At 38.9% G+C, this 17,582-nt stretch overlaps 2 protein-coding genes across 2 annotated transcripts; both read right to left on the bottom strand.

Moving 5' to 3' along the window:
• Nucleotides 1-118: 118 nt before the first annotated feature.
• Nucleotides 119-5,184, bottom strand: LOC116055743 (leukocyte elastase inhibitor-like). Its single transcript, XM_035999373.1, has 9 exons — nt 5,065-5,184; nt 4,232-4,413; nt 3,115-3,255; nt 2,757-2,874; nt 2,488-2,630; nt 1,958-2,035; nt 1,568-1,657; nt 760-940; nt 119-432 (listed from the first exon to the last, which is right to left on the bottom strand). Exons 2-9 carry the CDS (start codon nt 4,406-4,408, stop codon nt 200-202), a joined length of 1,161 nt encoding a protein of 386 aa, XP_035855266.1. The 5' UTR covers nt 4,409-4,413; nt 5,065-5,184; the 3' UTR covers nt 119-199.
• Nucleotides 5,185-6,713: 1,529 nt separating this feature from the next.
• On the bottom strand, nt 6,714-11,964 carry LOC118494702 (leukocyte elastase inhibitor-like). The gene is made up of 8 exons (XM_035999358.1): nt 11,712-11,964; nt 10,034-10,174; nt 9,204-9,321; nt 8,935-9,077; nt 8,099-8,176; nt 7,710-7,799; nt 7,410-7,590; nt 6,714-7,203 (listed from the first exon to the last, which is right to left on the bottom strand). The coding sequence occupies exons 1-8, from the start codon at nt 11,919-11,921 to the stop codon at nt 6,983-6,985; spliced, it is 1,182 nt and encodes a 393-aa protein (XP_035855251.1). The 5' UTR covers nt 11,922-11,964; the 3' UTR covers nt 6,714-6,982.
• Between the last annotated feature and the right edge of the window lie 5,618 nt (nt 11,965-17,582).

Genomic DNA, 17,582 nt, shown 5'->3' with positions numbered 1-17,582 from the left:
ACAGTTAAGAACATTCAACACCGCAGTTTTTACTCATCATTCTGGTGACGGGAACTCAGGGTGTGATTAGCTTTAGGAAACTCTAGAGTGGTAATTCTTAACATTTTTCAAGTAAAATGGTAGACTGTTCCAATACTAGATGTATTGTAACCCCCCCCCCTCCTCCAGTTGAGAAACACTACTCTAAACGATGTATTGCTCACTCAGGGGAGCAGTATCGGCCAGCAAAGAGAACGCTCATGGAGGGGTTATGTCGGATGAAGAAGAGGAAGGGATGGTCTGCGATGAACATGGTGGGTGGACGCATGGGCCTGCAACAGCCCACCATCATGACAGCAGTAGCAGCAGCAGCCTCAGTTCCCTCCTCGTTGACCTCCACAAAAGCCTTGTGGACGACTTTTGACAGTTCCAGGTCGTTGGCAGGAGACATGCCTGTCACACAAAGGAGACGGAATATTTTAAATAAATATAACGTCAGGTCTTACCCCACAACATGAATCCAGCAAATTGATTAGGGAGAACCTCTGTAATAACTTGTTGTCTCCTTTAAACTGACAGGAGACAGTTCAGGTTTCAGCCGCCTGTTCTTTAAATTAATAGAATAGAATAGAATAGAATAGAATAAATCTTTATTGTCCACCAGGGTGGAAATTTTTCTTTGGCTCACCAGACGTACAAGACAGATAAACATACAGACAACATCTCAGAAAAAAAAAATGATTATGAATATATCTGATATGATCCAGGCACATGTCCTACCAGAGAAGTCACTCTTTGCTTCGTCAAAGGCATCCACCACACCCATGCTGACCAGGACTTCCTCCATGTTATACGTCTTCTCCATCTTGAACCGAGGCAGCCCTACCTGGACCTCAACATTATCCATCATGTCTGGACGAGTCCACTCCATAAAGTCCTCATAGGTCAGTTGCTTCTCCAGCTGGAGGTGGACACAGAATCAATTATTAGTTTGTTTCTGTTTTTTTATTTGTGTGTGTGTGTGTGTGTGTGTGTGTGTGTGTGTGTGTGTGTGTGTGTGTGTGTGTGTGTGTGTGTGTGTGTTAGAGATGTTCCGATACCACTCCTATACTGCCTAAAACGCTGGTATCAGTATAGGGAAGTACTGGAGTTAATGCACCGATCTGATACCACGTAATAAAGCCCTAAAGAAAATCTACGTTAAAGTAGTTTATTTATGTTCTTTTTCCGTTATAACTGACTGTCAAACTGCATGATAAAAGAAAGTTCTGTGGCATTCGTTGTTTGTGTTTGTTCATGTTTCACAAAGAGTTTAACCTGAGCCAGACCGACAACAAAGATAGAATTAATATCACATCCATACAGGGATAGTAGTATAGAGTTGTTAAAACACAATAAAATATATGACACACTGGTATCGGCTCGGTACTCAGTATCGAGCAATACGCAAGTTCAGGTATCAGAATCAGTATCGGGAAGCAAAAAATGGTATCGGGCCATCTCTAGTGTGTGTGTGTGTGTGTGTGTGTGTGTGTGTGTGTGTGTGTGTGTGTGTGTGTGTGTGTGTGTGTGTGTGTGTGTGTCTTACCTTCTCCAGACCTGTTGTACTGTCCTCTATCTCATTGGGTAAAAAGATGAGCATGCTGAGCTCCTTCCCTTTGTAAGGCATCTCTAGGATCTGTTCAACAGAGGGTTTCAAACATTACAGCAACTATACAGTATATACTGGTCTGACAACTGTGATATGTGTATCAACAAGATAGTTTATGGGATGACGTGCAAAAAACTTTTTAGGCAGTTAATTTCACAGTTACTGTATGGTAAAATGAATCATAACCAAACTCTCATACTTTCTCCTTTGAATCTTTCACATTCAATGGAAATGTCATTAAATCCTGTTTAACAAAAAGTTATAAATGATTAGTTTGATTGTTGCCTGGTTACAATTAATTAATTAATTAATCAATTGCATCATTACCTTGCAGTTGGCTTTAGGGTTGTCAGAGAAAGGGAACAATGTTTCCTGGTACATCATCTTCACTGTCTTGGTGTCATTCTGAAAACAACACACTGACTTTCAGAACAAAATTCAGTCTGGGCTGGGATTACCTCCTCACAGCGCTAACCTGAGAAAAATTGGCAGCAGCTAGCACTGCTAATCATTTTTCCTCACAGAAGATGGGAGTTGCTGGTCTACGGCTGCCTCTATCAGTTACTTTGTGTTATTGTGTGACTTTGGTGTTTTAAAGGGTTAGTTTGGATTCACCAAAGTCATTCAATAACAAAAACTAACCAAGAGATTGAGGCAGTGGTAGACGAGCAGCTCCTAATGTTCTGGTAGGTAAAATTCACCCTTCACCTTTTTTCACTACTTTCAATGAAGAAGTCAGAATTAGCGTATATGGCGTAAATGATTTATGCTACCATATTAGTGATTTAAAAACCCATATTTAATGTTTTTATCAATCAGTGTTAGTCTATTGAATGCTTTTCTTTGAGCAGTGTTACCTTGTTGAGTCTAAACTGAGCATCCTGTGTGTCACGCCGCTGAAACTGACTGTTCCAGTTGCTTTTGAAGTACATGGCATTAACCAGCACCAGCTTGCTCTGCCTGTCCACATCACCCTTGGCCAACAGATCCTTAATTTTATCTGGAAAACAATATTGACACATAAGTGAAGCAATGTCACACAACTGAAAGCAAGTCTGAAGTTTTGAAAAATGGTTGCTGCTATGTTTCCATGTGTGTTATGTGTATGTTAGTGTGTATGATCCACCTTGAGTCTGCTTCTGCACCCAGCTGTTGATGTTGAGCCTGGCGGTCTCTGAGTCGGCTTTGAAGTCAACAGTCTCCAGCTCTGCGTTGTAGTACTTCTTGGTTTTTCCTAAGAAATCCTGGAACCATCAACAACACAGTTACTGATTCTGATCACCCAAATATATTAATCGCTCTGCTTAACTTTAGTTAGTGGAACTAAAAGTCACTACAGAAAGAAGAGCATTTTCACAATCACACTGCTGCTGTCCACTCCCTCATTCATCATTCCTTATTACAGAGCTTAAATATTCCCATGAGTGCCTCTCACACCACACACACTCATGAAGATGCATACACACATACTGAAACACACCCACCTCAACAAACTGGTAGGACTGCTCCCCGTACAGCCTGTTGGCAACACTGAGGGTATACGGAGCATCAGCCTTGTTGAGCTCACTCAGCAGTTGGTCAAAGCTAACATGGACATCATCCTGACAATCCTTTGTTTTCAGGCACTGTGGACAAAGGAGAGACAACTGTTATAGAGATGCACTGAGCACTGACAGACCAGTCTATTATAAACAGTATATTAGACTGGTTATCTTGCCTGTTAAGTGATGAGACTATAGACTAAATAAGCCACGTTTTCCTTTCCTTCGTTATTGAACTTGTAACTAGTAACTAGAGTATGCAGTACGCTCACTTTTCTTGTGTAATCTTTCACAATATTATCATTTCAAATGACTGGAGTTGTTCTCTTAGAAACATGGTGGATTTAGAGTAAGGTCCTGCCCCTCCCACATTCTCACACTTCACCAGTCCAGTTATCTGGGTGTGGCTTTGCTTTAGCAATTCTTTAGAATTTGTTTTTACTGATTTTCTTAGTGTATTTGTTATTGCCAAGGCCCTTCTGTTGTTTCTTCTGGTGCACAGACTGCCACTGTGTGAGAGGGTTTATTCTCCTCAAGGTGTAAAAGTGTAAATCACTTATTATTCTATTACAATTATATTACTGATAATCACTAGATAGACATGAATTAAGCTTGGCAATGTGTTTCCCAAAGGAACCCTATACTTCCTAATTATTTAGAAATTCATTCTACAACTATCTACATTGTACGTAGGAGCATAGTAAGAGTGAACGCTGTGATTGTAATGATTATAATAGTCATTAATATTTATTGTCTAATTGGGAATAATTTAGTTTAATTATAGAGGACTGCAAATATTCTTCCAGCTGGCATCCATTCAGATCCTCAACTAACAAGTCTTCTAAGACAGGTGCTGGGTTCACTTTATGGTCATTTTAGAAGACAGTTCGTGGTGGTGGTGTTCTATTAGCATTTTGGGCAGCTTCACAAAATCACTCTGAACCAGCCTGCTATGTTAATCTGTTACTTTTATGTGTGTGTGTGTGTGTGTGTGTGTGTGTGTGTGTGTGTGTGTGTGTGTGTGTGTGTGTGTGTGTGTGTGTGTGTGTGTGTATTATACCTCTGACATCTGTGTGGCTGTGTTTCCTCTGGCCCCCAGCATCACCATAGCCAGGGCTGAAGAGATGCTGAAAGGGGAGTAGAAGATGTTTGCCGTCTTGTCGTCATCTCCAAACTTTTTGAGCAAAGCCAGAGAGAAGGTGGTGTTGGCCTTGGACAGAGGGGTTGGAGATGCCATTGTGTCTGACACACAGGAAAGGGGACAGAGCATTAATTATTACAAACGTAAACAATGTTATTTATCTGATTAGTATCTCACTCTCTCATTGGGCCAAACATGGAAAATCTCTGAATGTAAATATCTGATATATTGAGACAATTTCTAAACCAGTAAGACTCAGTCTTAAGTTCAGCAAATATTAAATAGACCAAGCAGAGTTAATCAGTATAGATTTTATAACAATTGGTTCACCTACCCAAACCTTTACCGACCAAAATATATTAGTAACAACAAAGTAAAGTAGTGGTTAATAATTTAACATAATGTTGAAATTAGCTGCATCGTTGGAGGTGTTTATTCACCAGCAGACTGTAGATATTTTTACAAAACACCACAGGTGTGAAAGTGTATTTTTTAATGGTAGAAAACACAGGTGAAATTATATAATCGCTCTTGGATAGCAAAAAATATTTATGTTACATTAAGTAGCTATATATAACATTATACTGTACCTACATTACATACACCAATTACTATTCATAACACCAGACAATGAGGATAAATGTGCTTCTAGTCTGGATCAATTTAACGTTACTGCTGTTACACCATCTAATATGCAATCTAAATGATCAAATCTCACCGTCACTAAATGAATGAGATCATCCTCTACTTACCGACTTCTCTGGTGGTCCTCGAGTAATAAGGAGTATTTCCTTTTCACAGGAAGACTTCTGTCTGAAGCTTTATATTAGTTTCAAGCTGACTCCTGACCACTGACTGTAAATAAGTTATTAACAGTCCATGCTCCTGACACGCCCTGAAAACCAGTCAAATCCCATCCTGTTAAAATGCGTAGCGCCCCCATCTGTGGTGGTTAGGGATAAAGTTTAGGCAGTTGTCCAAAATGTTTCTTATGTGACATATACCTCCCGTTACATTTGAACTGGTCAGACAAGACACTTGCATGAACATATAATCCCCTTAAAAGTGTTATTAAAAATACTATTAGACCTTCATTCTTGAATAGTGTATCAGCCCCAGATTTGAAGGTTCCACCAGTTTTGTTTTTTTAAGAACATGAATTACTCTTTTGCTCTCAGAGAAGAAACACCTGCAGAGATAGGACACTAAAAATAGTTCCTGTAATATACTTATTCTTTCTCATATAGAATTGATCAAAGCATTATACCACTGTTTATCCAGGTTGAACAGTAAGTAATATGATAATGACTTCTTAATGACAACCAGTATAGATAGTATTAACAGCTCCACAATGTTGTGGTATTATGAATCCCACTACTTTTCTGGCCCAGACACGACCTGTGTAGCAGATGGAACTGCAGGTTATTCATCTCATCATACAGGTCTCATAAAATGTCCATAAAAAGTTTTTTAAAAAGTGACAATATTTGTGAACCACACACGTTTATTCCATATGTAATAGCATAAGGATAGATACAAAATGACCTGACCTAATAGCAGTTCGAACCTTCATATAAGCTCTTGTTCTATAGTCTATATTCATTTCATTATATGCATAGTGGTACAATTACAAATCACTGCACTTTGTTGAGTAGTAGGATTCATGATAACATGAAGCTTATATGGTGCATGGTGGTCCAATGGATAGCACTGTGGCCTCACAGCAAGAAGGTACCGGGATCGAACCCTGGGCCTTTCTGTGTGGAGTTAGCATGTTCTCCCCGTGTCTGCGTGGGTTTCCACCACCACCAAAAACATGTTCCCCCTCTCTACCAAGCTAATGTGTGGTGAGTGTCTTGTCCCGAAGCACTGTGACTGTCTATGATAAAGTGCTATATAAATATAAGGAATTATTATTATTACAATTTTGATAATCACCAAGGTGATTGACAATTTGATCCCATCATATTCTCTTTGGTTAACTGAATAAATAAAATGCTGAAATTGCTGGTTCTTTGGATAAAGTGCAGAGAATCTGTAATCGTCATATATTAATATGGTACAGTTGACGTCTGGCAGTTGAAAAAAAAGACATCACAGAAATTGCGATAGGCAAATTCTGTCAAATGGTCTAAGGTTTAAAATAAGTCTAAACTAGACTTTAATGTTATAGATTAACTAGGGGGTGCAGCAAAGACGGCCATACAAAGTAAACAAGATCCTAAGGATGAGATTGAGATCAGGGGCCAAAGATAAACAGTGCAGGGGCGACCTCTAGCTCACCCTTTGCTGCGTATCAATCCTTTCTCCCCCCCTTCCTGTCTATCCACTGTCACTATTGAATAAAGAGAAAAGCCCCCCAAAAAAATCTTGAAAAAAATAAATAATCTAAGAACATAATGTTAAGGATGAACACAGAATCATTCCCTCGCTCATATAAGAAGTGATGCAAACAAGTAGTCACAGTTAAGAACATTCAACACCGCAGTTTTTACTCATCATTCTGGTGACGGGAACTCAGGGTGTGATTAGCTTTAGGAAACTCTAGAGTGGTAATTCTTAACATTTTTCAGGTTATACCAAATAAAATAAAATGGTAGACTGTTCCAATACTAGATGTATTGTAACCCCCCCCCCAGTTGAGAAACACTACTCTAAACGATGTATTGCTCACTCGGGGGAGCAGTATCGGCCAGCAAAGAGAACGCTCATGGAGGAGTTATGTCGGATGAAGAAGACGAAGGGATGGTCTGCGATGAACGTGGCGGATGGACAGCAATTCATCATGACAGCAGCAGTGGCAGCAGCAGCCTCAGTTCCCTCCTCGTTGACCTCCACAAAAGCCTTGTGGACGACTTTTGACAGTACCAGGTCGTTGGTAGGAGACATGCCTGTCACACAAAGAAGGAGACGGAATATTTTAAATAAATATAACGTCAGGTCTTACCCCACAACATGAAAACAGCAAATTGATTAGGGAGAACCTCTGTATTAACTTGTTGTCTCTTTTAAACTAACAGGAGACAGTTCAGGTTCCAGCTGCCTGTTCTTTAAATGATTATAAATATATCTAATATGATCCAGGCACATGTCCTACCAGAGAAGTCACTCTTTGTATCGTCAAAGGCATCCACCATGCCCATGCTGACCAAGACTTCCTCCATGTCATACGTCTCCTCCATCTTGAACCGAGGCAGCCCCACCTCGACCACAACATTATCCATCATGTCTGGACGAGTCCACTCCATAAAGTTCTCATAGGTCAGCTGTTTCTCCAGCTGGAGGTGGACACAGAATCAATTATTAGTTTGTCTGTTTTTTTATGTGTGTGTGTGTGTGTGTGTGTGTGTGTGTGTGTGTGTGTGTGTGTGTGTGTGTGTGTGTGTGTGTGTCTTACCTTCTCCAGACCTGTTGTACTGTCCTCTATCTCATTGGGTAAAAAGATGAGCATGCTGAGCTCCTTCCCTTTGTAAGGCATCTCTAGGATCTGTTCACACAGGGTTTCAAACATTACAGTACATATACAGTATATACTGGTCTGACAACTGTGTTATGTGTATCAACAAGATAGTTTATGGGATGACATGCAAAAAACTTTTTAGGCAGTTAGTTTCACAGTTACTGTATGGTAAAATGGATCATAACCAAACTCTCATCCTTTCTCCTTTGAATCTTTCACATTCAGTGGAAATGTCATTAAATCCTGTTTAACAAAAAGTTATAAATGATTAGTTTGATTGTTGCCTGGTCAGTTACAATTAATTAATTAATCAATTGCATCATTACCTTGCAGTTGGCTTTAGGGTTGTCAGAGAAAGGGAACAATGTTTCCTGGTACATCATCTTCACCGTCTTGGTGTCATTCTGAAAACAACACACTGACTTTCAGAACAAAATTCAGTCTGGGCTGGGATTACCTCCTCACAGCACTAACCTCAGAAAAATTGGCAGCAGCTAACACTGCTAATCATTTTTCCTCGCAGAAGATGGGAGTTGCTGGTCTACGGCTGCCTCTATCAGTTACTTTGTGTTATTGTGTGACTTTGGTGTTTTAAAGGGTTAGTTTGGATTCACCAAAGTCATTCAATAACAAAAACTAACCAAGAGATTGAGGCAGTGGTAGACGAGCAGCTCCTAATGTTCTGGTAGGTAAAATGACTTTTTTTGTCAAAGCAGTCTGGTGGCTTTGAAGAACCCCTTCAGATTCCCCTGCATAAACTTCAACAGGGCTCTCTTTCATGGCAAGGTAAAGTGGTGAAAAATCTAAATATAGCGTACACTTAAACTGATATTGATTTTTTTAAGTGGTCATTTATCTGGTGGCTAAAATGTGTGTTGCTGTTCACTGTTTGATTTAGCATGAATCGGTCCACGGTAGTACTGACATAATTTGGTCGGTACCCAAAAAAGTACAGAGTTCGGTACCCAACCCTAGCCCTGATGTTGAATTTTTTTCCTTCACCCTTTTTCACTACTTTCAATGAAGAAGTCAGAATTAGCGTCTATCGCATAAATGGTTTATGCTGCCATATTATTGATTTAAAAACCCATATTTACTGACTTTAGCTGACTTTTATCAATCAGTGTTAGTCAATTGAATGCTTTCCTTTGAGCAGTGTTACCTTGTTGAGTCTAAACTGAGCATCCTGTGTGTCACGCCGCTGAAACTGACTGTTCCAGTTGCTTTTGAAGTACATGGCATTAACCAGCACCAGCCTGCTCTGCCTGTCCACGTCACCTTTGGCCAACAGATCCTTAATTTTATCTGGAAAACAATATTGACACATAAGTGAAGCAATGTCACACAACTGAAAGCAAGTCTGAAGTGTTGAAAAATGGTTGCTGCTATGTTTCCATGTGTGTTATGTGTATGTTAGTGTGTATGATCCACCTTGAGTCTGCTTCTGCACCCAGCTGTTGATGTTGAGCCTGGCGGTCTCTGAGTCAGCTTTGAAGTCAACAGTCTCCAGCTCTGCGTTGTAGTACTTCTTGGTTTTTCCTAAGAAATCCTGGAACCATCAACAACACAGTTACTGATTCTGATCACCCAAAAATATTAATCGCTTTGCTTAACTTTAGTTAGTGGAACTAAAAGTCTGTTATGGTTGTGTATGTTCTGTTTCCTGTTTTATTTTGAAGTCTCTGTTTTCTCCCTTGTTTTGTCTAGTTTTACTTCCTGTCTTTAGTTTTCCCACCCTTGTGATTGTCTTATGTGTTTCACCTGTTGTATCACCTGTGCCTTGTTTGCGCGTTACCTCCTGTATTTAGTCTCTGTGTTTCCCTTGTCTGTTGTCAGGTCATTATTTACTGTGTATGGTTTTCTGCGTTAGTGTGTCGTCTACCCCTTTTTGTCTCGGTGTTCCTGGTATTTTGTTATTCCTGTTTTGGGGATTCAGCCTGTTCCAGTTTGTGGATTCTGCCTGTTTCTGCTTTGTACTCTGCCTGCTGTACTCAGGAAACCTTTTGTTTGGTATGGACTGTGATGTATTTGTTAAATCCTCTGGCAACCCTACACTACCTGTCAGTCTCTGCATTTGGGTCCAACTCATTCTCTGAAGCCGTGCCAAAGTCAGAAGGAGAGCATTTTCACAATCACACTGCTGCTGTCCACTCCCTCATTCATCATTCCTTCTTACAGAGCTTAAATATTCCCATGAGTGTCTCTCACACCACACATACTCATAAAGATGCATACACACATACTGAAACACACACACACACCTCAAAAAACTGGTAGGACTGCTCCCCGTACAGCCTGTTGGCAACACTGAGGGTATACGGAGCATCAGCCTTGTTGAGCTCACTCAGCAGTTGGGCAAAGCTAACATGGACATCATCCTGACAATCCTTTGTTTTCAGGCACTGTGGACAAAGGAGAGACAACTGTTAGAGAGATGCACTGAGCATTGACAGACCAGTCTATTATAAACAGTATATTAGACTGGTCATCTTGCCTGTTAAGTGATGAGACTATAGACTAAATAAGCCACGTTTTCCTTTCCTTCGTTATTGAACTTGTAACTAGTAACTAGAGTAAGTTTTCCTTTAAAGGTCCCATGGCATGAAAATTTCACTTTATGAGGTTTTTTAACGTTAATATGCGTTCCCCCAGCCTGCCTATGGTCCCCCAGTGGCTAGAAATGGCGATGGGTGTAAACCGAGCCCTGGGTATCCTGCTCTGCCTTTGAGAAAATGAAAGCTCAGATGGGCCGATCTGGAATCTCCTCCTTATGAGCTCATAAGGACCAAGGTTACCTCCCTTTTCTCTGCTTTGCCCGCCCAGAGAATTTGGCCCACCCATGAGAAAGAGAGACATCATGGCATTCAAACAAGCAAAGTGACAGTTAGTCAAGGCCCCCCCCCCCCCCCCCCTCTCTCCTCCTCAATAGCTACAGACACAGAAATGGCACATACTAAGGAAAGCTCATTGTGGGACTGGCTCTAGTGGCTATATAAAAGAGACTTCAGATACAGTATTAGGGGACCACTAAGGTCTATATAAAAGCATCCAAAGAGCACCATGTCATGGGACCTTTAAGTTGTTGAATGTGTGTGCTCCATGCTATGCATTTGCATACATTATGGTAAATGATGGTGAGTAACTAGAGTATGCAGTACACTCACTTTTCTTGTGTAATCTTTCACAATATTATCATTTCAAATGACTGGAGTTGTTCTCTTAGAAACATGGTGGATTTAGAGTAAGGTCCTGCCCCTCCCACATTCTCACACTTCCACCAGTCCAGTTATCTGGGTGTGGCTTTGCTTTAGCAATTCTTTAGAATTTGTTTTCACTGATTTTCTTAGTGTATTTGTTATTGCCAAGGCCCTTCTGTTGTTTCTTCTGGTGCACAGACTGCCACTGTGTGAGAGGATTTATTCTCCTCAAGGTGTAAAAGTGTAAATCACGTATTATTCTATTACAGTTATATTACTGATAATCACTAGATAGACATGAATTAAGCTTGGCAATGTGTTTCCCAAAGGAACCCTATACTTCCTAATAATTTAGAAATGCATTCTACAACTATCTACATTGTACATGGGAGCATAGTAAGAGTGAACGCTGTGATTGTAATGATTATAATAGTCATTAATATTTATTGTCTAATTGGGAATAATTTAGTTTAATTATAGAGGACTGCAAATATTCTTCCAGCTGGCATCCATTCAGATCCTCAACTAACAAGTCTTCTAAGACAGGTGCTGGGTTCACTTTATGGTCATTTTAGAAGACAGTTCGTGGTGGTGTTTTATTAGCATTTTGGGCAGCTTCACAAAATCACTCTGAACCAGCCTGCGATGTTAATCTGTTACTTTTATGACAGATGTGTGTGTGTGTGTGTGTGTGTGTGTGTGTGTGTGTGTGTGTGTGTGTGTGTGTGTGTGTGTATTATACCTCTGACATCTGTGTGGCTGTGTTTCCTCTGGCCCCCAGCATCACCATAGCCAGGGCTGAAGAGATGCTGAAAGGGGAGTAGAAGATGTTTGCCGTCTTGTCGTCATCTCCAAACTTTTTGAGCAAAGCCAGAGAGAAGGTGGTGTTGGCCTTGGACAGAGGGGTTGGAGATGCCATTGTGTCTGACACACAGGAAAGAGGACAGAGCATTAATTATTACAAACGTAAAAAAATGTATTTATCTGATTAGTATCTCACTCTCTCATTGGGTCAAACTCCACTGAAATATTGGTTAATTTACAATTACATGGAAAGTCTCTGAATGTAAATATCTGATATATTGAGACAATTTCTAAACCAGTAAGACTCAGTCTTTAGTTCAGCAAATATTAAATAGACCAAACAGAGTTAATTCAGTATAGATTATATAACAATTGGTTCACCTACCCAAACCTTTACCCACCAAAATATATTAGTAACAACCTAAGTAAAGTAGTGGTTAATAATTTAACATAACGTTGAAATTAGCTGCATCGTTGGAGGTGTTTATTTACCAGCAGATTGTAAATATATTTACAAAACACCACATGTGTGAAACTGCAGTGAAGATAGTTTAATATTTGACATTCGTCGGTTTTCACGGATGTTACCTTCAATAGTACGTGTGAAAGTGTCTTTTTTAATGGTAGAAAACACAGGTGAAATGGTTATAATCGCTCTTGGATAGAAAAAATAAAGTATTTATGTTACATTAAGTTAAGGTGACCAGATTTCTGAGACAAAATCCGGGGACATTTTCAGCTCAGAAGCGTAAATACCTCCAAAACAGGTAATGTTTTTATCTTTGGAAACTTAAAACGGGGACACTGCCCCAGGGATGTCACTAGACCTAGAGCTCCTTGTGCCCCAACAAGCCCCCCTAGGGGGGTCCATGGTCATGCTCCCCTGTAAGAAAACTGTGTCTATTTTAACGTTTAAATGCGTCAATCTGGTGCACTTTGAAAATAAATTCAGAGGTTAGACTTGATTATTCTTATCTATGGATGGAAATATTTGTGCTGTAGCCTGAACTATTTTGCACTTCAGAAGTTTAACCATGCACGCACAGGTGGAATAGTTTTTTCTTCATATTTTTGCATTAATGTCACTAGGAAGCATACCAGTAGAAATATATATTCATATTTGTAAGTGGGATATATATAAGTAAGTGGGATTGTCTGGAATCTGGCAATATAATAACCATTATGGTGGGATACACTGGCTAAGCAATTTACAAAAAATATCTGTGCTGACATAAATAGTTTACATGAGATTAAATTATAAAGTTGGAGACCATGTAGAAATTTTGTTGCAATTTCAAAACCAGATTGCTCAGGAACCGCTTGTTGTACTGATGCATGTGTTGAGTATAGAGTTTGTGAGATATTTCACAGAGAGTAATGGGTGTGCAGAGATTTGTGCAGAATGCAAATATGATAACATTTCATGTAAGTTCAATGTTAATTTTCTTGCAAACCATTTGTCACAGCAAGGGGGTTAACACTTTTGCATCCACTATATCCGTGTCACATTCTCATTACGGGCTGAGCCCCCCTAAAGGTCTGATCCTAGAATCGCCCCTGCTGCTACTTCATACTTGTACTCCACTACACCTCAGAGGGAAATGTTGTAATGTTTACTGCACTACATTTATCTGACAGCTTTTGCTTTATTGCTTCAGGCTGGGCTTGTTTCTGCAACAGCTCATTGAGTATCGGATACAATTAAAACTATTGAGGAAATATTTTCCTTTGACATTGGTCCAGTATTAAATGAGATCGCTGCACGACTATACGTTTGGTCAATGTTTTCTTTCTTTCATTCCAATTTCGGGTCTATCAGTCACAGTGAAAACCGGGGACATTTCCGGGGACAGCTCCAGCTGGGGACAGGTCACCGAAACTGGGGACTGTCCCCGGAAACCGTACATTAAGTAGCTATATATAACATTATACTGTACCTACATTACATACACCATTTACTATTCACCAGACAATGAGGATAAATGTGCTTCTAGTCTGGATCAATTTAACGTTACTGATGTTACACCATCTAATATGCAATCTAAATGATCAAATCTCACCGTCACTAAATGAATGAGATCATCCTCTACTTACCGACTTCTCTGGTGGTCCTTGAGTAATAAGGAGTATTTCCTTTTCACAGGAAGACTTCTGTCTGAAGCTTTATATTAGTTTCAAGCTGACTCCTGACCACTGACTGTAAATAAGTTATTAACAGTCCATGCTCCTGACACGCCGAGGAGCATCTCGCTGCAGTCTGCGGGGCTTGACATTAAGCCCCGCCCACATCCAAGTTAGTCTTTTTTTTTTTTGCCTATGTCGTCTCCCCATACGCTCGAACGGACCAAGACGGTAGCAAAGCTGTTATCCTCTTGTTTCACATTAGATGACAGAAACCGATGTAAGCTAAACACAAACGACATTTCATGCAACAACAGGGAACTGTAATTGGGCCCGTGTACTTTTTCGTTCATTTGATTTCCGATTTTGAAACGAAAAGAGTGGTTCGGAAATAACGTAAGACTGCTCCGGTGAAAGCCTTGTTTTCATGTGCTTCCGGGGCTAGCTGCTAGCTAGCTCGGAAGCTACATCTGATGGCAGGCAGGTTGCTAATTAGCCAATGCTAAAAAGTATGGAAGTACTAGTTTCCCCTGCTTTCTATCAATATTCCTCAGTATTTGTCTTTTGGTGTAGTTGCTAACATGCTCGTAGACATGTAAATGAATTGTTTGCGTGCTAGCTAAGTCAACGGTCAACACCTTTTATATTGTAACGTGAAAGCTCAGGCTGCGTTAGCTTCAGCTAAACCACAGCCGCAACTTGCACTGCCCCGTTAAAATGCAACTTCAACCCTCGGATATAACCGTAATCACGTAGCGATTTTACTGTATCTAGACATCTGTATGTGTGTTCGACCTTTTGAAATACTTAGATCAGGTGTGTTACTGTGCAGGTAATATCCAGGGAGCATCTCGCATGATTGTGAATTCTACTGAACCAGACTGAGACCATTTAAAGACTCAGGAACCCTTTGCAGGGGTTTTGGATTAATTAGCTGATTAGAGTGGGACACTTTGAGCCTAAAATATTGAACCTTTTCACAATATTCCAATTTTCTGAGGGTTTTCATAAACTGTAAGCCATAGTCATCAAAATTATAACAAATACAGGCTTGAAATATCTCGCTTTGCATGTAATAAGTCTATATAATAAGTTTTACCTTTTAAGTTGAATTGCTGAAATAAATGAACTTTTGCACAATATTAAAATTTTTCGAGTTTCACCTGTATGCTTCTGGTTCACCTGTTAATTGTTAAAACAAAATTGCCCCTTTGTACATTTTGTTGTAATGACTCCATAAGTCCATAACAAAACAACACACCATTCTACTTCTTCAAATTAAATGAAAATAGCTTGTTTTCCGTTTGAACACATTGTCATCAATATTAACAAGGTTTAAAATTACCCATTTTTCAAATTTGGATATCATTTTAAAATCGGGAATCAGTAGTAACTACATGAAAACTTCACTGTTGCATGAAATATCGTTTGTGTTTAGCCTACATCATCAGTTTTTATCTAATGTGAATCAAGAGGCTCTATCAGCTTCGCTACCAGGCTGTCTTTTTTTTTTTTGTCTTCAAAAAACTTTATTATTCAAGTACAGATCCATAAACACATTGAAAACATTAAATGCATACATACATACATACACAAAAAAGGGGCGCATGAAATTTACATTAAAGAGGTTGTAAGGCATTGTAAATGTTCAGAGTCCGGATGGCTTTCTTATTTGTCAGTCCTTTTTTAAAGTTTCAAAATATAATTTCATGTCATTTTTAAATTGGTGACTATTCGGTTTTCTTTCAGATCATTTACATTAATGGATATAAAATTTTCAAATAAAATTAAAAGATTCAAAATGAAAACATGGCATTTATCCAAATAATTTCCTTCATAGTAAAAAATTCTACCAGGCTGTCTTTTTTTTTTTTTTTCAATATCAAACTTTATTGAAGAATGTGGACATACAGTAGGAAGGAACATCTTCTGTACATCTTAACAGTCTACGTTCTAAACGAGCCAGGGGGTAACTAAAGGAAAATAAAACCAAAACAAAGCAAACAACTTCATACAAATACTTTGTAATGCTTACAAAAGTCATATGATCTAACAGCTTTTTTGTTTGTACAGGTAGAAATGGAAAGGATGTATTGTTTAATATTGGCAGCCAGCTCTGAAAAGCTTGGCTTCTTTTTCAAAAACTTTGACTTATGTAAATAAAATTTGGTTAAAATAATTATCAAATTTATCACATAATACTCAGAATAAAGCTTTCTATCATATTGAGTGAATCCAAACAATACATTCTCCCAAAGTAATGTGAATTGAGGGTAAATGTGAACAGAAATGAAATGTGATAATCTGCTCCAAAGTCTCTTGGTATAAAGGCAAGACCAAAATAAATGTACCAGTGTTTCATTTAGATCTCCACAAAAAGTACAGCTGATATCAATGTCTTTTTTCATTTTCTGCAGATAATGGTTAGTTGGGTAAAATCTGTGGAGCATTTTGAAAGAGATCTCTTTAACTTTGTTGGTTAAGAAGAACTTGTGTGGCAATAGCCAAACCTTTTTCCAACAAATCTCTTCAACATATGAAGACCAGTACGATAAAGCAGCAGGTGTACTCTTAACGTCTTGCTGAAAGAGTTGACGAATCGCCTTATTCTTACTTTTAGCTTGTAGTGAAAAACAGATATTCCCAACAGTTGTTTCTTTCACATTTAACAGTATAGGGTGATCACCAACTCCACTAAAACCTTTAAAGAGTGCAACGACAGCTGAAGGTATTGCATCAAAGACAATAGAGAACTCCTTCGGAGAGACAGGGATGCCGTAGCGATGAATAAACTCAGCATAATTATAAAGCTGACCATGCTGGTTGAGTAATTGACTTAGAAGCAATATATTGTTGTCAACCCACTGCTGAAAGAAAATGGATTTGTTTTTATACAAAATATATCTGTTGTTCCAAATATAAAATCTATGAGGAGAGAAATGATGCTTGTAAATCAAAGCCCAAGCCAGCAGCATTTGTTTATGGAATGAAGAAAGTTTAAGAGGAATTTTATCAATATTATAGGTACAGACCAATAAAAACTGGAGACCACCAACTGAGGAAAAAACACAATGAGGAATAAAATTCCACAAGGAAGTTGGACACTTCAAGTAACGTTTAATCCAATTAATTTTGAAAGTGTTATTTAAGGTATTAAAGTCCAGGAAACTGAGGCCACCTTTACTGTACTCATTCATTAAAACAGACTTTCTCAGATAGTGAGTGCGGTTTTTCCACACAAAATCATATAGAACTTTGTCTATAGTTTTACACATTTGTTGATCTACATATAAAGACAGTGCAGCGTATGTTAATCTTGATATTCCTTCAGCCTTCGAGAGTAGAATCCTGCCTTTTAATGATAAGTCACGTAAAAGCCAAAGGTTGAATTTCTTTCTTGTTTTTTCAACAATGGGAGTGAAATTATTCTTGCATCTTTGGAGTTCATTTTTATCAATAACAAGCCCTAAATAATTTATACTATTTTTCACAGGAATATTAGCGATCATATCAACGTCACAATCTTTAAGTGCTAGTAATTCACATTTTTTGAGATTTAAACGGAGACCAGAAGCTTTACTGAAGACTTCTATTATAGAAATTGCTAGAGGAACCTGGGAGCTGTCTTTTAAAAACAGTGTTGTGTCATCTGCCAGTTGACTTAAAACAATTGTCTTATCGGCGATGG

This window comes from Sander lucioperca, chromosome 1, assembly GCF_008315115.2.
Source record: "Sander lucioperca isolate FBNREF2018 chromosome 1, SLUC_FBN_1.2, whole genome shotgun sequence".
Lineage (NCBI taxonomy): Eukaryota > Metazoa > Chordata > Actinopteri > Perciformes > Percidae > Sander > Sander lucioperca.
Note: the sequence above shows the minus strand (reverse complement) of the source record. Positions and strands in the feature narration are given on the sequence as shown.

Excerpts from the sequence above, each read along its gene's own strand:
- LOC116055743 (XM_035999373.1), bottom strand. The coding sequence starts at position 4,408 with ATGGCATCTCCAACCCCTCTGTCCAAGGCCAACACCACCTTCTCTCTG. Across the intron at positions 2,036-2,487 it reads CTCAGTTTAGACTCAACAAG|AATGACACCAAGACAGTGAA; the intron begins GTAACACTGCTC and ends TGTTGTTTTCAG. Across the intron at positions 941-1,567 it reads GTACAACAGGTCTGGAGAAG|CTGGAGAAGCAACTGACCTA; the intron begins GTAAGACACACA and ends GTCCACCTCCAG.
- LOC118494702 (XM_035999358.1), bottom strand. The coding sequence starts at position 11,921 with ATGCTCTGTCCTCTTTCCTGTGTGTCAGACACAATGGCATCTCCAACC. Across the intron at positions 10,175-11,711 it reads CAGCCACACAGATGTCAGAG|TGCCTGAAAACAAAGGATTG; the intron begins GTATAATACACA and ends CTTTGTCCACAG. Across the intron at positions 8,177-8,934 it reads CTCAGTTTAGACTCAACAAG|AATGACACCAAGACGGTGAA; the intron begins GTAACACTGCTC and ends TGTTGTTTTCAG.